The sequence below is a fragment of the Scylla paramamosain genome, chromosome 1 (assembly GCF_035594125.1).
Source record: "Scylla paramamosain isolate STU-SP2022 chromosome 1, ASM3559412v1, whole genome shotgun sequence".
Lineage (NCBI taxonomy): Eukaryota > Metazoa > Arthropoda > Malacostraca > Decapoda > Portunidae > Scylla > Scylla paramamosain.
Window position 1 is genome coordinate 6,050,348 of NC_087151.1, and position 22,734 is coordinate 6,073,081.

Consider the following 22,734-nt stretch of genomic DNA (forward strand, 5'->3'; position numbering starts at 1 on the left):
GTAATCCATTCGGTAAAGCACCACAGACTTCCTCTAAATTATCACCTTTTCATCACTGAAGCCCAAAGGCGCCTGATGACAGCAGACCCTTAACTGTTCCTTCACTCACTGCAACGACATAAATTGATCTCGTGCCCATGCTCTTGAATCTTTAGAATTTCCAACTCACTACCTAGCTGAGACTTATTGTTGCTATTTTCTAAATTCACCTGTGTCACACACACACACACACACACACACACACACACATATATATATATATATATATATATATATATATATATATATATATATATATATATATATATATATATATATATATATATATATATATTGGTACGAACACGTATGTGTAGCAGCCTAACAGGCGAGTACATGAGCATGCTGTGTGTATGAGTGACCTCAAATAACTTTGAACAAATTGAAGATGAATGCGAGCGAGAATTTTGATTTGTAAGAAATGTATGGTAAACACATGAAGATGGAACACGAAGATAAGAATAATGAAACAAGAAGAAAACAATGAAGGAGAAAGAGGAGTAGAGAAAACAAAATCCAGAACCAGAGCAGTTTTTGTTTTGAGGTGGGATGAGAAGACCCACGCAGACATGACCCATACGAAAAAAAAAGGTTATAAACATTAAGGAGACTCTGACCGTGGGGGAGGAAAACAGTGATGATATCAGCTGCCGCAGTATCAACCAGAAAAGGCAAGTGTAACACCTAGCAGGACACAGTAGACACCTGACACAACAGACACAGTACTGTGTGAGAACGAGGGGAAGCGAAGTGACTTGTGGGAACGTACCGCGCCTACATTACCCCCAACCTTTCACTCTCCCCTTATGCTCCGCCTTGATACCCTGATTGGGCTTCAGGTCTGGGGTTACGAGGACTCGGGTTACAAAGATCCCAAGGTCTTTCTCCTATGTTGTTTCTGATAGGTGGCTGGAGCCAAGGTGGTGCTGGTGCCCAGCAATGGCTTTCCCTATGTGCACTTAAGACAAGTAGCCTAAAGGCCTGTCCACACGAAGGGCAACTGCCCGACGAGCACTGTTACCAGTGTTGCGGGTGAGTTACGGGCGTGAGTGTAGATAACGTCACAAACGAGGAAACTACAGGCAAACCATGGCCACATCTGACCACAACAGAGGCGTGTCCGCGAGCCGCCAATGCGTGCCTGGGACGAACTGATCTGATAACAATGTTAAAAAGCGAAGAGCAGCCAGTGCCTGTCGGGCGGTTGCCCTTCGTATGAACGGGCTTTAAGTAACCACCTGTTGCTCCACTCGTGAAGTTTGCCCAGATCTATTTTGTAGGATGGTTGTGTCTTTCGGCTCTTTGATCCTTCTGATTAGATGAGATACTCTCCTCATCCCCTCTCTTCGTTTAATTTATTTAACTCAACGTCCCGCCCTCCTCCTGCCTCTGCTTCACTTCCTGGGATCAGCCATCTGGAAAGACCATTTTGTATCCTGTTCCTTTTTAGGGAATACGTATTACTCCCCTCTGTTCCCTTTTGTTTCCCCCCTTTTCCCTGTTCCCAATTATTCCCTTTTTCCTCATTCGCGGAAAGTTTTCCTGCTTACCCCACGTCTCTCACCCTATGCAGGATGTCTGTGCACCTGTCCGTACATCATGTAAATGATGCAACATTAATTTAGAAGTGCGTGTTTCTCTTTCCTGGGTGTGATTGTGATGGCAGGGGGGGAAGTCTGCGAGTGCCTGAGGTCTGCGAGTGCCAAAGTGGATGTTATGTGAATATTGTGGTGACAGGAAAATGGACTGTTTTAGTTTAGTTTAGTTAAACGTGATGAAGGAAAAGTTTAACAGGGAAAATATGTGCTTTATTTATTTATTTTTTACAGCTTACAATCCTCGAAGACACTCCGGAGGAACATTTTCAGAGAGGATATATATATATATATATATATATATATATATATATATATATATATATATATATATATATATATATATATACACACACACACACACACACACCCGAGAGGCTCTGACAACACTGATACGTGCACACATGGCTACTTTACTGAGCGTCGCCCGTCTGCCAGGTCACTGCCTCGTCACCACTCACCTTCTGGATAGACATATTAGATTTGAATTGAAATTAAATAAAAAATGAATTAAAACTAAAAAAAACAAATAGATCTATTTAGTAAATGTATAAGCGAATTAAAGTGCTTGAGGAAATTCAAATGAAACCCTCAGGCAATTTGAATTTAACTTTCCTCAAAATGGAAAAAAAAATCTGCATTTACAGAAATCGCTGTCACTTACCAGTTCAGTCAAATAATACTAGATTTAAGATCCGTTAAATTCCTTTGGTTCTAATTGAATAAATTGCATAAAAGTTAAACCAGTTCAGTCAATGGTACTATATTTAAGATCCGTTAAGTTTCCTTGGTTCTAATAAACTGCATAAAAGGTTAAAGCAAAATGTAAAATCTAAACAAGTAATCAATCTAAAGTCTCCCCGACAGCTAAAACGCTTAAAACACAGATCCAGCAACTTAAAATCCATTTAGCAATGCCAGACATCTCTCCGGAAAGTCCCAGGCACAGAGACATGAGCTAGAAGGTAAGTTTCTCAAGGCAGGCAGGTACACCCGATGGCAAGGTGAAGAGCAGCCTGCCAGCACACATCCATCACTGGGTAGCTAAGGACCGTGTGTTTTCAGGACACCAGTGTAGAGCGCCGGGTTGGGTGTGTCACACGGAGAGCCTTATGAAGCAGCAGGGCGGAGCAATGAACCATGGCACGTGGTTGGGATGACCTAACCCAAAAAACAGCAATAAAGTAAAGAATGAAAATTTTAGTCATACGAAACAACCAGTAAACTATATCGTTACTTGACAGCTGTACAAATATTTACACTGTACTGAATCCTAAATAACGGAAACAGAAAATACGCCTGAATACCAAAGAAAAAAAAAAAGATACACAAAGACCAGTATTAACATTCAGCGACTCGCCATCTAGAACTTCCATAATACCAATAAACAAGCTATTACATTACTTGTTAAAAGATTACACCTGGTGGTGGCTCTGTGTTATGGTCTTTCATGCATATGAAGAGCGGAGTGGGACTTGTAAGCGTTGCCAGGTGTACCGGAAGATATACAGCGTCGTTGTTGCATGAAATCGAAAACCATTCTAAACAAAACACGCAGTCGTATACAAAAAATGATTTTGGAATAATTAAGGAAAAGAATGACTGTCTGAGGGAGACAGGGAGATGGTTATGTGCCTGTTGACTGTGCACATGACTAACGTGGACCCGCACAGCCTGCACTCCGAGTACTAAGTTACGCTGGATTCACTAATTACTTTCGAAACTAGTCAGTTGATCACCTTCACCTTCCCTCGCATTTCTTCAAATACAATAATCACCCACAACACAAAATGGAGCCACCACTAGGAATACAATAACGCAATAACAAAGCAACACTAATCTTACCTAAGCGGCGAACAGAGTTAAGTGGGGTATTTTGTTGAGAGTCAGGCGCGAGTTCACATCTGCTGAAGCTTCGGAACCTTGCTTTCTTGAACGCTTCTCTTTTTTTTTTCTCTCTTTTCTTTTCAAATAACAGAAAATTGGCCTTGGGCAATAAAAAGAAAGAAGACTTTCATTACTTTTAACAGACCCTTGTGGAATTTAGAAACTTTTAGTGAGGTGATTTGGGTTTTTCCAAAGGCCTTTTCAAGGTTTAGTGATAGTTAAGGCGAATCTACTGTTTTTTTTTTTTCCCAATGGTGTTTTCATGGTTTAGGGATGTTTTAGGAGAAATTAGTAAAATTTATTAGTGATTTTCGTGTTTTCGTGAATGATCGTTTTATAGCCTCCAGTGAAAGTTATTGAGGTGACAATGGTACTCTCACGACTCAGTGATGCTTTGGAGAGGATTCTGAGTCATTAATGAGAACACCCACGAGAACATGATTATCACCTTGTAAACAGTCCTGATGAGAGAACACAGTGCTTAAGAATGTGAACAAGATATAAATGGAGGATACAGACATCAGCCAATTACAAGCAATTTAATATGACGAGGTAATTAAGGAAAATATTTAATCTATACGGTAGACTAGCTACCTTGGCCCTTATTTTGAAATTAATTGCCTAAAAATACGAATAAGATATAAATGGAAGGTACAGATCAGAATACATCATGCAATTATAAGCAGTTTAATATGATTGAGAAAATATTTAACACAAGGACTAACCAACCGTTAGTGCTGAATATTTAGGAAGCCTGAAAAGACCAGACAAATCTATGGAACGGGATGAAAGGTAGATATAGGTAGGCATGTTTCATACAGGGACTGCCTCGTTGTGTGCTGATGAATTCCTGCAGCTTCTTATTTTTTCATGTTCTTACTTTGGCCCTTACCCTGAAATTATCAATTATTCTTCCATTTTCCTACTCTACAACTGAAGGAGACATGCGAGAGACAGTATAGTTAGGATTTCTAGGTCCTAAAGCTTGGTGGTGGTGGCAGCGTGAAGTACAATGAAGGATAGAGTTAGATAAATCATCATTCCCATAATACTGAGGTCACCTGTCAACTGGAGGCAATGACATGATTCCAGGGATGCTGCAGGTGTGAGATGAGGTGGAGATGACTGAGGGATGTGCAAAGATGAGATATTATAATATATTATAGGGCTGTATATTGTAGCTTAAAGGTCTCAGCACAAATAACTGCGGAGGTTCTGTGTGTCAAACTATCTTCACAATCTGTATAATGGTGGGTCAGATTTTCATCAAGGTAACCTCCAGATCTCTCTCTACACTGCTTCTAGGTATTGTGAAATTCATATTCCATAATATATGGTGTAACTGGAGCTTTCTTGCCAGTGTGCATCTGCTTCACTTTATCTGGGTGAAATTCCAAGAACCATATTTCTTTTGAAGCGCATATTCCATATAGGTCCTCTTGAATTCATTGCCATCATCCGAGTTCCTGATTTCCTTGAATACTTTAGTAAATAAATAAACAATACTGCAATTTATATATGTTCTCAGAGATAATTTCTGAATACTGAAAAAAGCAATGGGCCAAGAACAGACCAAGAACTACTTGTGATATGTCTCAACTCTGCTTTTGGTTTCTAACTACAAGAAAGGAAGGATTCATCTCACAACAATCAAACATACATAATATTTGTATTTAATACATAATACAGATCTAGCCACATTATAAAGTGAATATATAGCAAACTTAACATACTAACAAAAATTTTAATGTAAATTACAAAAAGGTGATATAAAATTATAGTAAATGGCAACAATTTGATGTTCACTGGTCACCTGATGCTTTAGCCACTCATCTGGTCACCATTACTACAAAGAGAGGTTACACATACACTTCATGAATTAATGCATGCAAACTCTCACCCTCCCTTTGTTAGATGTAACACAGTCCAATCTATACCCAATTTTATGCTAAAAGTGTTCAAATAATGGACACTGTCAACACCAATTTTCCCCCCTTACACTAACAATGTGGCAGACCCCCAAACCAATGGCCACAGGACCTGCCTTGTCCCTAGAGGCCAAATGAATGACAGCTATTCTTCAAAACTTAGCCTTAATATTAATAAACAATTCATTAGGGGGGAAAAAATGATCTAGGAAGAAATATCTATACTAGGAAACTTAAAAATTGCAACATGGATTAAACTGTCTACTATGCTTGGGTGTACTTTACACATATGTACAAGTAATTAATATATGTTAAAAAATCATGAATATAATCAACTTTGAACTGATCTAGCAATCACAGTATAAAATAAGAGAACTCGAGCTTTGGTGTGAAGGATATTGTAATGCGCTGAGGCAGACATGTCCCTAACAATCTCATCAGTGGTTTAGACTATAGGAACAATTAAGGTTTTCAAGTGAACTGCAGCTTAATCAAAATACCACTCTGCACAACTTTGTTCACATCACAAGCTCCTTGGTGAAGTCTCATTAGCAATAATACAGTGACAGAAAAGACCACCTCCAGATAGTCTATACAGATTGATGGCAGGGATAACAGCCTGCTTGTTACCATGTTTAGAACCATGAAAACTCCTGAGTGGTTTGTCTATAGCATTTCATGCCATGTCCACAATATTCACTCGTGTCTTACAACTATGTAGTAGTCCAGTCTAGCTGCTGCATTATGCACTGAAGTTTTTGTTAAATTTTACTCTAAGAACAGTAGTGATTTTATATATATATATATATATATATATATATATATATATATATATATATATATATATATATATATATATATATATATATATATATATATATATATATATATATGAGGTGCTCAAGTTAGTTCTAGAAATTAAATATTAAAAAAATGTTCTATACACATGTACTTTTTAGCACACTTGTAAAAGCTTTAGGGGCATTTAAATTTCACAAGTGAGCACATTTGCCAGTGACACACACAAACAACTGAAGATAGCTTCAATTCCCATATACAAATTATAAAGAAATTGTAAAATTATGATTCATAATATGTAATACATTCAACCACTAGGTTGTATGATGCCCATTCACATAATGTGTAAACAAAATTAGCACATCAACATGAAAACACAAGTCATCATGTCATAACCTTACTTTTGCCAACATTCACAATATACTCATGCACTCCTTAGTTAAAAGTAAATGCCCCCCCCTGATAACCAATGCAGAAAAGACATGTTTGTAAAACACTTTTTGTTTAGAATGAGAAGATTTTCAATTTCTGGAGCTAACTGAAACTTTGTTGGTCATCCTTTAGTCTAGATGTATGCGAGTTACATACACAATATATATATATATATATATATATATATATATATATATATATATATATATATATATATATATATATATATATATATATATATATATATATATATATATATATATATATATATATATATATATATATATATATATATATATACGTAAGTTACCTTTATATCTTCTTATTAGTGTTCAATATCAATCAAATAGGATATTTCCAATGCATGTCAAGTATAATGTAAAGTTGATATTTCATGAAGATACTAGAGTAGAGTGCCTGATTTCTATTTTTTTCTTTTTTTCAGCAAGAAACTAATTGAAATTGCATATTTTATTTGACCAAACTTCTTCAGGCACTTATAGAGTTCTTTGAATAGTTTTGCAAAGGTTACAAAAGAGAGTAATGTCATCATGAAGAAAATAGTTTCAGCTTCTAAAGACAATACAAGCCAAGTAAATTTACATCCTGTTACAAAAATTATAAAGATTTTGGTGGCCTAAGTATACAGCACTGAGCATTGAGTAAATTTATAATATGTCTGTTACTAACAAAAATGAACTTTTCCTTGAGATTAATAACATGCTAAGAAGCATGAATACCAATAATTATTTGATCTGCACATTCTTAAACCAAGAAGTGTTAACACCCCAAGGCTATACACACATTGGGTCTACCAAGGTTGCCAGCCAGGCTATGTTTCTGCAAGAGCTTGATCTACCCACCTAACCCATCATTTGAGGGATCAATAATAAATTTTCTTTAAAAATTTATGCCTTAAGAACATGTAGTATGTATAAATTTGTAAAGTCCATCCCTAAATCTATTCAAGCTACTCATGATATGATTAGAAATTTTCTTTGTAATTTTTTTGGTGGTGAACTACAAATATATAGTTGTATAATAATTAAAAAAAAAAAAAAAAAAAAAACAGTAGAGATGTACAAGACTGACCACTCAAACATTGCTCTTGGGCCTGGCCTTGGACCGCAACTCTTCTCCCACGCTCGCTTCTCCAATATCACAAGTAGGACAGAATGACTCTGTCTTATCAACTAAGAAAATCTGCAAGATGATAAATTTTTCTATAATATCTGTTGAAAACTCATTATAATTTAAAAATACTGTAGAAAAGATCTTTAACATATCATTGATTTATGGGAACTGAAAAAAATTAAGAATATTTATTAAAAAAATATTTCTCAATATCACAGAAAATATTCTATAAAACATGAACTAGCCACTGAAATACTTTTGACCTGATTTAGAGGCTACTTGTAATAAATAATATAAATATTATTTCACAGTCATATTCTGAAATTCCTGCCTTCACACACTTAAGACAGTACCAATTTTAGTTTCAGAATCCATTAATCCCTGAGCATTAAAAATGTACTCAGGCAGTCTGAACAAAACCTCACATTAGGCCCTAGTCAAGCCTTTTTGGCTAGTTCTGTAAAGATCCTAATCAGGCTATGCCTCCATTTGTCCATGGCCACTCTCGGAGGGATCAATGCATTGGAAAAATTATGATAAGAAGATACTTTCCTCAAATCATACTCTAAATAATGCCCTCATGGACTGAAAAAAAATTACATATTTATCAAAAAGCACAACTATCTCTAAATACTAACCCAATACAAATGCTGCTGAACATGAAAAAGTTTGGACTGTCTCTTCCAATCCTATTTTTTTAAGTATATCAGATGCTTTCTTACTTTTACATTTATAAGTAGCATCAACACATTTCAAAATAAAATGTAGAATTAATTCTAGTTGAATGTAAGAGTGACATTATTTTTGTACCATACCCAAAGGACTAGACTAAACTAGACTACCATAAATAGCCAGACTACAATACTGACAAAATGATGTCAAAACATCGACTATTAAGTATTAACATCAGTAAATAGTGTTAAGCTTTCGGTACCTATTAAAAAAATAATAAATAAATTAATTAAATAAATAAATAAAATTGGAAGATATAGACTTAGCATGAGTGAGAGATATTCATCAATCTAAAGTTGAATCTGATGAGAGAGAGAGAGAGAGAGAGAGAGAGAGAGAGAGAGAGAGAGAGAGAGAGAGAGAGAGAGAGAGAGAGAGAGAGAGAGAGAGAGAGAGAGAGAGAGAGAGAGAGAGAGAGAGAGAGAGAGAGAGAGAGAGTCGTTGCTAATATAAACACTGCATAAATCTTTGACAACAAGCTACTCTCTCATGCCTCAGCCAGCTGCTACTCTTTGAGACTGTATCATGACCAACTCTGGGCATGATATCCTACTTTGTGTCTCCCATAAGAAAACATGGAATCTGGCTGTTGGTTGATGACTGACTGCTCTGCCAATTGTAAGATGTTCTGCATATTTGTGCAACTAACACAAAGTTTTAACTGAACATGCTGAATTCATCAATATTCCACTGCTGCAGAAGGGTGGGTATGGAACAAAGATACTGTCAAATTACTGCTTCAGTCTGGAGGGCTAGCTGATACACATATTTAGGAAATGTGCTCCTAAATCCACTATTTCTATAACTGTCTTCCCTCTTTCTACTATGAAGTTGGAACTCAGTCTTACCATTACAGTGATCATTAGCAAGAACAGGCCTCATGCTTTTCCTTGTTATCATTAGTCAGCTTGATCTGGTCTGGGAATTCATTGTACAACTCCACCTCATTTTCCTGGGCCAAGGCATTCCGGGCAATGGTTTGGAAGGCCAACTCCACGTTGATGGCCTCTTTTGCACTAGTCTCAAAGTAGGGAACCTGTATTAATAATAAAAATAAATCAATCAGTCACTATGGATGGCTTGTCTCATATATGGGCAATTTTTTTCTGATAGCACAGAAACACTGTAAAGTAACTCATGTAATAACTAACTTACAGCATTAAAACAACACTCTACAGCACATCACAAACCATATTTTTAATACTGGTCATGACCACAGAAATCTATAAGCCCAGCTGAAACAGGTAGTGAAACTTGATAAACACGGCATTAATCTCTGCATGACATAACAATACCTGATCAATTCTCAACATATTAAGTTCACTTTTTATTGAATGAGGAATGCCTTAAGCCAGCAACAATAAACCAATTTCAAATATTATCACACATACCTCATTTTTACTGTGACACCACTGCTGTGCTCGTTTTGTAGATACCTGAAAGGAAACAGATTATTAATAAAAACTCTCTACAAATATGGTTAACTCCCAGTGTAAAAATAAATTAAATAAAAATAAATAAGCAGATAACAAATACTTAGCAAAAGTAAAAGTTTGGTAGTGAAACAACCAAGCATCCTTATTAAGATCCAAGAGAATTCTGAATGCTAACAATACATGAAACCAGCATAAAAAAAATCCTATATTTCCACTTACTTTGCCTGCCTTAAAATAAAATACAAGGGCAATGCAACTGGTGCATTTATTTACAAAGAACCTACATGAAAACACAAACATGAGATAAATCAGATATTAATACAAATACAAAGAAATATACAAACAAATATATCAATGATATAATGGATATCCACAGCTATCTCCATTAGCTTCCTCAGTGAAAATACTATCCACATCCCATGCTTTTAAACAACAAAAAGATCTGCTTCGATATCTGCTACTGCATTTTTATTAAACAAAAGCTGTGCATATGCCTCCACCTCCACATCTAAGAAATCTGAAGGTTGCAAATTTGTGTTTAAGAACAAATGAAGGAGACCGACAGTGTGAAGGACACGAGAGAGAGAGAGAGAGAGAGAGAGAGAGAGAGAGAGAGAGAGAGAGAGAGAGAGAGAGAGAGAGAGAGAGAGAGAGAGAGAGAGAGAGAGAGAGAGAGAGAGAGAGAGAGAGAGAGAGAGAGAGAGAGAGAGAGAGAGAGTCTGTGGGGAGTCATGAACTTGAGCTGAAGTAGGCTAAGTTTCAGTGAGTGAGAGTGAGAGTAAGCATGAATGAGCTGAAAGGAAAATAAGAATGATTGAGTTGAGAGATTCTGATGAGAATGGATGGAGATGGGAAGGAATATGCGAGAATAAGCATGTGAGAGTCAGTGAGGAGAAAACAAACAAGAGTTAGCTTACGAAAACAAGTGAAAGATTAAATGAGAATGTGAGTGAGAGTGGGGGATAGGATTGAATGTTAATTAGAGTAAGACAGAATGGAAGTCAGTGTGAGTGAAGGCATGAGTGAGTGTGAAAGTTAGTGAAAGATAATGTGCGAGAGTGAGGGTAAGAACAAGCCTGAGAATTGTTAAATAGAATGAGAATGGAATTATATGAGTGAGGAAGGATGCAGTGAATGCTATGGAATATGTGAAGGGCAGAGAGTGAGGTATCACTCCCTTGTTCTATTATTTTGGACAGAGAAGGGGAGGGAAATTTGAGACAAGACAAAAGAAGAAAGGAGAAGAAAGGAACAGAGTGAGGAAGGGATGTACTGTGAAGCAGAGGGAGAGAGAAAGAAGTTTGTAACAAAGCAAGGGAGTAAGTACATGTGGCAAGAAAGTGGAAGAAGAATAAAGGAGAAGGATGGGAGTACAGAAAGCAAAATAAGAGAATAAATATATGCAGGAAGGGTGAGAAGAGAATGAAGAATCAAAGGGAGGGACTCAGGAAGAAAGTAAGAGAGAATAAATATGAGCAGGAAGGATGAGAAGAAAGTAAAGAATCAGAGGAACAGCTTAAGTAGAGGGGAGTGAGTATTCCCTTTCCCTGTTCCCTACTCTTTTTTGTTTTTCCTTCATTCACCAATTTCCCACTCCTATTCCCTTATCTCCTTGCCCCTGTACTCCCCTTTCCTAGTTACATATGGTTCTACATGCTTAAAATATACTATTATACATTTTTTACTCTTTTACTTCATCTTTTTCTATTTATTTTACTGTTTTCTTGCTTTCTCCCCTCTCTGGAGCTTTGTGTTGCAGATACGATGCATTTTGTATTACTGTGAAATGTAAACATTATCCACAACCACAGATACTGAGGTAAAAGTAATCCACAATTACATCTGCAAACATCGATATCTTAACCTCCACAGTTTTATAACTATTACATATCTGAGAAATAGACATCTGGCTCACCCTCTACAGAGCTCTAAAATTTTATATCTGATACAATGTTAATATATGTATATATATATATATATATATATATATATATATATATATATATATATATATATATATATATATATATATATATATATATATATATATATATATATATATATATATATATATATATATACATATATATATATATACACACAGTAGGATACACGAAAACGAACATGATTCGTTCCAAGGTAGTGTTCGTTATGACAAATGTGGCAACTGAAGAACACATGGAAAAAAATTAATTGGTTCCAGGGAACCAGAAAATAATATAAAAAATTCCAGTGTTTTGAAAAAAAAAAAAAAAAAAAAAAAAAAATGAGCACATTTGCACTACCTACTAAATTTGAGATAACACAACAAATATATACAGTATCCTCCCGAGTTTTGCAGTTAGTCCTAAATTCTTACAATCCGAGTTTCGTGCTGCTTTGACAATATCAGTCACATCTAGCTAGTGTTGACATCAAGCGTATACATACAGTAAATCCCATTCTAAGATGGATCTCTCTCTCTCTCTCTCTTGATTATGCCATCAAGAGCATAATCAAGAGAACATCAAACCCACAAATGCAGAGCAAACCATCAAACTCACCATATATTACAAGACCCACAAAACACCTCAACTCATCATAAAAAACAAAAATGCAAAACCTAATATGTCTACAGGTAGCTAGCATCATCTACAAGTATATATGCACTGCTGAGGACTATGGACCTCAATCCTACATTGGGATGATGACAACTACACTGCAAATCTGCCACCTGCAAACCAGAGCAAAAAACACTACCGCACCAAACATCAAGCAAGCATCACCCACCAAATCAGAGAAGATGGCACCACCATCATAGACAGAGAGCAGGACCAAAGAAGATTAAAGATATTAGAAGCACTCTACATAGAAGAATCATCACCATCAATAAATTCTCAAGTGAGAGACCTACAAATCCTGCACACAAAGAAGTGTAGTTTAGAGATTGAAACAATGGCACTCCACCAATAGGGCAGCGCTGGGCAGCTTCCCAGCAAGATGGTGCTCCACCAATAGGAAGTGTCCATCAGCCAAATACCAAGCACCACTGTGAAGCCCTCCCTTCATCCTAAACTGGCACGACGACAATGACACCTTACCTGCTACCTAATATCTGGAGCACCAAAGAAACATTTACAGTAGCAACATGGTATCAAGATCACAAGACAATGCCTAGAAGAGAATACTGAAATTGTGGACATGTGTACAGATGCAAGGCACCTTGCAATACTAGAAGCCTTGTACATCAAAAGAATTCAGCTCAGAACTCAATGTAGAGGCCGACGATCTTCAAGCTCTGCCAAGCACAAAAAGAAATGACCAATCACAGCCGCTGCATAACGACTCCAGCAGCAGCGCATTGCCAGCCAATCAGCAATGCTTGTGAGCTTGGGTGACCTCCAAAGGCCACTGAATAAACACTGGGCCACACAGAGACTCCAGCCATTCCCACTTTGGGCACAACATGTTACCGATGAAGGGTTAAGAAACCCGATATCGTAATCTAATGAAAATGACTAACTTCAGCAAAGTCATAAAACCAAATTACAAAAGTGAAAAGGACAGTCACAAGATATAAAGAAAATATCTTAAAGAAGGTAATAAATGCTAAATTTGCCATTATATATATATATATATATATATATATATATATATATATATATATATATATATATATATATATATATATATATATATAAAACATACATTTATTTATTTATATAACCTCACCATTTTCCATGTCTAGGAGAGAGAGAGAGAGAGAGAGAGAGAGAGAGAGAGAGAGAGAGAGAGAGAGAGAGAGAGAGAGAGAGAGAGAGAGAGAGAGAGAGAGAGAGAGAGAGAGAGAGAGAGAGAGACTTACCGCTCTATTTTCCAAGTCAATTTTATTTCCGAGAACGACAAATGGGAAGTGGTCTGGGTCACGAGGTGATGCTTGGATTAGAAATTCATCCCGCCAGGAGTCTAAAGACTTGAATGAGTTGGGAGAAGTGACATCATAGCAGAGCACACAGCAGTCTGCCCCTCGATAGAAGGCAACCCCAAGTGACTGGAATCTCTCTTGGCCAGCAGTGTCCCATATCTGCAATTGCAACGAATTCCTAATGAATGATTCTTGAATAGTTCTTAATCACTTTGCTACTGACAAAGCTAAGAAGCTCCTAAGTTTTTTCATCTGAGTGCTTCATGTCTTTTTCCCCCCTATTCATTCACTTTCATGTGTTTCTTTCTAAGGCTCACTAACTTTTATTTTTCCACTACCCACTAACTCTATTTTTCCACTAAAGTCAGGACGATGACAGAATCTCAAGAGGCCACGTCCCCTTTCCCGTCAGCGCCGTAGATAAAGAACACGTTCTCGTACCACAGTCTCAACACCACCACTTGACATCTGACTGCCGCACTGATAACATAAATGTATAACAATAAAAGAATGCTTTAAAACCTGTAGTTTTGCATTTATTTTTGTATAACTTGACTCAATATCATTGGTAAAGCTTTCTCTCCACCATTAAGCAAACTGTGAGCTTTTAGGTGTTCTGGTTCAATAAATACGAGGTTGTGAATAAATAAGTTGAGTTTTCCTGCTCTGTCTCTCCGTCATCGCCACCACCAGCACCATCTCCTCCCCACATCCTCTCTCTCTCCCCAGACAATCGCCACCACCACCACCACCTTCCCTTCCCCTCCTTGCTCTATTTTCTTGGCGCGGTGTTTAAGAAGGTGTTGCAATTATTTTGTGATCCCTTTAGCCGTCTATAATGACGTTTCCAGACTGGACCACGTGGAGGTGGATCATTTGACACCCCTCACACACACACACACACACACACACACACACACACACACACACACACACACACACACACACACATATATATGCAAGAATAACCACAGGAAAAAAATGAAAAAAGGTTACTGTAAGTACTGTCATGTATCCACATCTTCAAACTAAATTTACAAACATACAAATCTTCCTTATATAGAACATGATGTGAGGCTTCTGTGTGTGTGTGTGTGTGTATATATATATATATATATATATATATATATATATATATATATATATATATATATATATATATAATATATATATATATATATATATATTATATATATATATATAATATATATATATATATTATTCTTTTGTATTTGTATTGTATTTTATTCATTTGCATTCATTTCTTTTTATATTTTCAATTATTCAGCCTCACTATCATAATTTTCATCACTGCTATTGTCTAAGATGCTCAGTTCAATTGAAAATGACTCAAACATGTGTTCAAAAGCAATGTCTTTCTTAATGTAATCTTCTTGAATCTTTCTCGCATGTTCTACACATTTTTTCCAGTCATCTTGACTCACATTATTGATAGCTTTTTGAGTAAAGTCTTCAACATTCTTCATGAACTGCTGGTTATTTGAGTTTTTCTTATTTCTTGTTTGATTTGAGCCCATATAAGTTCTATTGGATTAAAACTGGCAATAATAAGGTGGAAGTCGGAGTACTTTATGTCCTGCAGCAGCAGCAAGCTCGTCTATTTCATAGCGCAGCTTGTCTTTCTTATGAAGCTGAACAAGCTGATAAAGTTCAGCTCTGGTGTGTGAAGCATCATGGGGAATTTTGTTGTCCCAAAGCCACTTGATGATATCCCCTTTTCTTGAATTTCCTGAAGGTGCTTTGTTCAGCTGCATGTTGTGGTAGGAAGTGTTGTCCATAATTAATGATCGTGGAGGGATATTAGGCATAAGTTGCTCCAAAAACCATTTTCTGAATGTATGGCTGTTCAATGAGTCATGATAATCTCTTGTATTTCCATACTTGGACTTGAACATTAAGAGTCCGCCAGGAACAAAGCCTTCAGTACTTCCTGCATGGAGAATGATGAACATGCCACCTCTACCGGTTTTTTGTGTGCAGTCAAATTGTGGCCTCCTTGTTTGTCCAGTACTGTTCAATGCTGATATTTTGGTTTACCCAGGTTTCATCCAGGTAAATCTCTGGCCTTGGGTTTTCACTATGCCTGTTCATATTCAGTTCCCTTAGGAATTTGTTTCTGGCAGCTACGACATCTGATCTCTCCATCAATATAGCTCTGCTGCTACAGTGTTTCTTATATCGGAATCCCAAATTCTTCAGCAATGTGCGTAAGCTTGATTTTCCTCCTTTGAAGTTTACTGATGGTTCCTTAAGTTTCTGTAGCAGTAAGTGAACTGTAGGGCAGCTCTCCTCTCTCATAAAAGGCCAGAATTTCTCTTCTTATTGCTTCCTTGTCGAAGTCATCAATACCCCCAAGTACAGGTGACAACCGATTCCAATGGAGTGGTGATTGTATAACTCCTCCTTCACTCCTCTTGCCCTGGAGTCTGATTTTGTTGATGACAGCCTGTGAAACTTTCATTGCCTCAGAGGTTTTCTTCACCACATCTTCTACTGGCTCTTTCTTGTCCTTATCGAAGTACTTGAATACATTGAGGACAATATTTCTTGCCTGACTGACGAGCCTTACAGTACCAGCTGGCCTACCAGGGGTAGGGTTATGGCTGGACAGTGGAGTGGGGGGACATCATAAACTTCCTCTCATGCAGCTGATACAATTCTGGTGCGACAGGGCCCAGGTGCGTGCCTGGCCTGAGTGCTTGCCGCCAATACCATAAAGCATTGTTTCATACATAACTGAAGATCTGCCTGAAACGTAAAGTTTCTGAACTTTGATAACAGTATCAGTGTAATGAATTACACATGAGAAACTTAAATATGAGTTCCGGTAAACTTGTTATTTGCTATGAAGTGAAAACTAGTAATTAGTGTACTCAAATATATTGGTTAATTATCGATCATGTCACAGATACCGCTGCCAGATGTATGAGTACAGTAGGGAGGGGACGTGGCCTCTTGAGATTCTGTCATCGTCCCAACTTTACCCACTAACCATCATCACATTCTTTTACACAACTCAGAGCAATGGTTAAGCTTATAATCCTTTCTTATGGACATACTTTTGCTATAAACTACCTTCCACTCAATATAAAATAAAAGCCACATACTCCTACTTCACAGCTTAACAAATTTTCTTATATTCATGATATATTTTTTACAACTAGGCTGCAAAAAAATAACCTCGCAATGAATATTACCATAACAACAAGCAACACCATATCATGCATATTTCTACCACCACCAAGACATAAAAGACAAAAATAATTAAGCTTGTTCACCTTGGGTTACAATGACTAGGCAAAAAGCTTCACCAACCTGCATTGTGACCAATCTGTCATCCACCATCACTTCTTTGGTGAGGAAATCAGCACCAATGGTAGCCTTATATTGGTTGCTGAACTTCTTATTGACGAACTGGTTCATAAGAGACGTTTTCCCGACCCCAGAGTCTCCGAGAATAATAACTTTCAGTAGAATCTTCTTTCTGGATGCCATTCTGGAGAAATGAACTATATTACAATATATGTATCAATAAATCAAGCTTCCTAACAACTAAATATATAAATAAAAATAAAGCAAGACCACTCAAAAAAGTTATGTAATGACTGAATAAGCCAGTCACTTGAATAGGACTCAGGAGGCTACAACTGATGCCAGTGAAACACATCACCTTGAGAGGAAAAGAAAAAAAAAAAAAAAAAAAAAAAAAGACTCCACCTCCACATATATATTAAAGCTAATCCCAAGTAACACATTGCTCAATTTTTGCTCCTTCAATGACTGTAGCCACTCAACAGAAATCCCTGCTATAGTAACAGTTGCAAACACTGACCACTATAAATCAGTGAATAAAAACTTTCACATGAATCCACACTTACTAGTAGAGTACTTCATGCAGAGGTTAATACACTTTAGTTGCAATGACAATTTAATCACCTTGATACACATGAAGAATTATGGATATAATAATCAACGATGAACCGGGTGTGCTACCTTGTCCTAAACTTTCACTGAGGGTTGTATGTACTATACTAGCATGGAGGTTAATGCTTACCAGGGAGAGAAAGGGAAAAAAGAAAAACAAGCCTATGTTTGCACTTAATTCTGGTAAGGTAAAAGACCTCCACACAGACTGCTGAAAGTGCAAGTCACCTCATTCATTCCTACCCTTGATCCCTCTCTGTCTGCTTTGAGTCCAGCCCTACTCTAGAGGTAGTTATACTTTCCCTATGCAGCACTGAATGGTGATGGTGAAAAGTGAGAATTCTACTGGTCTTTTTCACATGTCTGTTAATCTAGCCTGACATAGATTAACTTTGTCATAGTTTCTGCAACTTGAAAGTAAAACACATCAAATCTAACCAGATTGTATTATAATTTAGTTGAGTGCAAGTATACAAATTAAAAATGTTGTAGGTGTGTGGAAGGTATGGATGCAAAAATATCTGTGGGTATGGGGTGAGTGCAGATGCACTTGTAGTGAGTGTGAGGCAGGTGAGGGTCAACACTCTGGGTGAATGTGTAGAGAGAGAGAGAGAGAGAGAGAGAGAGAGAGAGAGAGAGAGAGAGAGAGAGAGAGAGAGAGAGAGAGAGAGAGAGAGAGAGAGAGAGAGAGAGAGAGAGAGAGAGAGAGAGAGAGAGAGAGAGAGAGAGAGAGAGAGAGAGAGAGAGAGAGAGAGAGAGAGAGAGAGAGAGAGAGAGAGAGAGATGAAAGCAAGGTGGGCATGCATGTAAAATATATATATATATATATATATATATATATATATATATATATATATATATATATATATATATATATATATATATATATATATATATATATATATATATATATATATATATATATATATATATATATATATATATATATATATATATATATATATATATATATATATATATATATATATATATATATATATATATATATATATATATGCTGACCAAAGTTAGGCAGGTGCCTGAGTGATATATTTACTACCATTAAATAAACTAGAAAAAAATATATATAAAAAAAATTTAAAAGCAATAATCAAACCAAGATTACAATACAGTAAGAAAAAAATGCTAAGCAAGTGAAAATATAGAAAAGATAAATAATCAAAATCACTTCTCATGAATCATCTGATGTGTACAAAATATGTCACATAAAAACTATACAAATCACTATCATAATAAATATACAAATTTCTAACACAGCACCATTAAAAGATCAAAGAATGGTGATCCATGGCACACTTGAGATAACCGATAATGTAAGTATTAAAAAGCAATTTTATAGGACAAGTGGGAACCTCATTTCTCTCTCTCTCTCTCTCTCTCTCTCTCTCTCTCTCTCTCTCTCTCTCTCTCTCTCTCTCTCTCTCTCTCTCTCTCTCTCTCTCTCTACTGATGAGATAAGGGCAGTAATCATAAGGTGGATTGTGAGTTCACATCAAGAGTTAAGTTTATATTTTCAACCTGTGAAAGTTACTAACATTCAGCATGCTCTGTACAGCCATGAGATGCTTTGCATACAGTAAGTTAGATACATGATGAGACACCCACATTCAAACATGGTCTTATCATCAACTTTTACCCAGCTACAGATACACCTAACCTTATCAGAAAGATATGGATGGTATTAAGTACATTCAATAGGTATACTCACAATAAGCAGAAACAAAACTATACCACTCTTTAGATCGTTGATCATATAAAACAGCTATAATTACAATCTACAATAATGCCTTTGTCAAAGCATAAATGTGTGCATAAATGTGCACAATGAACACACACACACACACACACACACACACACACACTTTCTTCAACTTTTCTACACTCAAAAACGTAATCAACTATGCAAAAATGAATTCAAGCTGTTCCAGTTACTAGTCCTTAACAATGCTGCCATAGCAAGGAATTATCAGTAACTGGATATGAATGTCTCATGCCTTGTTTAATTATGACTTGGTCCACAACCTTCTCTCTTGTGCTTCAAAATTTAATTACTTTCTTTTTCGTGCATATACAACCATCCATATACATTTTTTTTTTTTCTAGGCATACATGCCAATCGTGGTGAAACACAAAGGCAGAGCAAACCACACCTTGATAACTGCAGAATGAGCAACCACTGCCACTGAACATCCTGCCACCACAACTGCTAATACGCTAAACACAGAAGTATTACATACCAGGCTGTTACGACTCACTGACTGTTCTTACTGGTAAATGACAATCACAACGTCCTTAAACACCAGCCATGGCCTTTTTTTTCTATCTTCATTATAATAAGTCAACCAATATCCACTCGGGCCTAGTGAGCATCTTGGCCTGATGGGTAATGAGTCAGGATCATGTACAGTGTCTTGTCTTCTTCTTCTCATGGCTACCCATCAGATCAGTTTCTTAAGTTTTCAGATCACGAGGCAGTACACACTGTATGGAATACTTTTTTTCATCACTCAGGGTGCCCTGTTATGGGATGGGGCAAACCCACAACAAATGGATGATCTAAGCTCTAGTTTACTAAGACCCATCCACTCATTCTGTAAGAACATTGTCCTGAAGGAAATTATAACACTTGTTCACAAATCAAAGGAATGATTGTTCCATGAAAAATTTAAGTGTAAGGGAAAAAAAAAAGGCTTACTTGATAGTTTTCATCTAATGTTGTGGTACTACAAAAAGTGGATAAATAAATCGAATAAAAACGTATGAAAATCTCGTGATACTGCATGCTTCCCCCGCCCCAGTATGAGTGTACAGTACACCTGCGACCTGTCACTTTGTTAGAGCTGCGTGACTAAGCAGGGTAGACAGATCTATCGGTCGCCAAGGTTAAAGAACAAGGAAGGGTGAATATTCGCACTCCTAACATTAACTAGGACATTCATGGTACACAATTCTAACTCAATACGGGAGGAAACAAACACTGCGGGGAGGTTGTTGCCTAAAGCAATCTCAACCTTTTGAAAAAAAAAAAAAAAAAAAAGCATAGAATCCTGAAATAACAAACTGCTCTTACCAAATTGGAATACAAAAGGTAAAGGTAAAATCCGCATTGCACTAAATTGGAGAATTTTTTTTGGCTTAAGGCTGACGTGAATACCTAACAAATACCATGTTCTGGTTTGGTGTTAGAGGGTGGGGGTGAAATGCGCCACAGGAACCTTCCACCTCAGAACAGCTGATGACGAACCCACCACAACAAAGTACCCACACAAGCCACTCCCAGCAGTACCCGCCACCACACCATGCCACGCACGCCACACTCCACACAACGCGCTCCTGTGCATCTTTATGTCACGAAAGGGTCGTCAATACTCACTTGGAGGAAGGAAATCACGCTGAAAGTAGCAGGAGGTCCCACCGCGGCGAAGTCAATATGGCGTCTGGCGCTGCGCAGATCACGGGGGTAAACACTGCCCTCCCTCCTCCCTCTTCACAAAGCCCCGTGACTGTCTCCTCCTCACTTATTTAGAATGAACTCATCTCAATCTCCATTTCTTAAATTCTTCTCTTCATGTCTGGGTACTTTTTTCCCCACGTTTGGTTGCCTGTATTTGAGATTACTTGTGGGAGTAATTATGCCCCTCCTCCTTACAAAATCCCGTGGCCACCACCTCCTGTAGAAAATATATCCATGTAGGCTTGTTTTGGCTACTCTTACCTATGTTTCGCTTATATATCTGTCCTGGTTTGATGTTCTGTACTTTTCATGAGTGGTTGCGTGCATTTACGATTCTGAATTATTAGAAAAAATAATACATCAAGGCACCTGTAACATTTTTTTTTTTTTTTTCCTGTTTGGGTGCATTAACCTTGTCCTTTCCCCACTATAGTTCTGACGTAATGTTTAGCTACTTTTAATGAGCGTTTTTTTGTATTTATCACGAATGAGAGAAATAGTATGCATTATTGGAACAAAGGTACTGTTGTTGTCCACTTGTTCGGGTCGTATGGTACGCCAGCGCCCTTGACTTAATTCTTTTTAATGATGTCCTATTTAGCCTGTACTAAACATTTCATGGCATAAATCACCATCTCACTTAGTTGACTGCACTTCCCATGATGTTTCATACTTATCCCTACCTGTCTCATGTTACATAACTCGCGTCCCTGATTATGAATACATTATGAGGTACTTTGCTGCATCTGAGCGTACGCCTTCGTTGTGATCCTCTCACATCAATTGCCACAACATTCATCGTTACTTTCACTGAGACATAGTACATGTATCAAATTACATTAATCAAAATAACCACAAATGCACAATAACTCGTAAAAGTACCAGCATAGTATTTCATTATTGACAGTGTCCGACAAACAGACAACGACTGACAGTGTTGGTTCCAATGCCACGACCTACTATTAGTTACTGGTCACCACTGATCGACACTCACGCCTTGCTGCCTAGGATCACCCAATGAAGTCTATAATCCAATATGAGCAGCTGAGCCTTGTGCCTGATTATCAATACGTGTGTACATAAGTATGGGTTGTTACTGTTTGCTTTTAATCAGCCCCATCTTAACATTTCCTTTTTGAGACCTGTTTGATTACTGTATGTAGCATAATAAGGGTCATCTTTGGACGTGGATTTTCCATATGGACTCGTTCAGTTAAACAGACACAGCGATTATAGTCCAGACAGAACGTGTGTAAATTATCTGATAAATACAGCTACTTAGTACAGTATATGTATAGATTGTGACATATAATTTTTATCATCGACCATCATCTCCGTACATAACAACAACAACAACAACACTGTTAGTACCCCCACTAACACCACCACTGTATTAATAACGTTATGGCACAAACTGTAAAAAAATGCA

At 37.0% G+C, this 22,734-nt stretch overlaps 1 protein-coding gene across 1 annotated transcript; it reads right to left on the bottom strand.

The window, feature by feature from the left end:
* Positions 1-5,171: 5,171 nt before the first annotated feature.
* On the bottom strand, positions 5,172-21,405 carry LOC135096568 (ras-related protein Rab-7a). Its single transcript, XM_063998176.1, has 6 exons — positions 21,225-21,405; positions 17,222-17,402; positions 13,826-14,044; positions 9,937-9,981; positions 9,394-9,581; positions 5,172-7,882 (listed from the first exon to the last, which is right to left on the bottom strand). Exons 2-5 carry the CDS (start codon positions 17,399-17,401, stop codon positions 9,408-9,410), a joined length of 618 nt encoding a protein of 205 aa, XP_063854246.1. The 5' UTR covers position 17,402; positions 21,225-21,405; the 3' UTR covers positions 5,172-7,882; positions 9,394-9,407.
* Positions 21,406-22,734: the final 1,329 nt, after the last annotated feature.

Excerpts from the sequence above, each read along its gene's own strand:
- LOC135096568 (XM_063998176.1), bottom strand. The coding sequence starts at position 17,401 with ATGGCATCCAGAAAGAAGATTCTACTGAAAGTTATTATTCTCGGAGAC. Across the intron at positions 14,045-17,221 it reads ACAGATTGGTCACAATGCAG|ATATGGGACACTGCTGGCCA; the intron begins GTTGGTGAAGCT and ends TTGCAATTGCAG. Across the intron at positions 9,582-9,936 it reads GGTGTCACAGTAAAAATGAG|GTTCCCTACTTTGAGACTAG; the intron begins GTATGTGTGATA and ends TTATTAATACAG.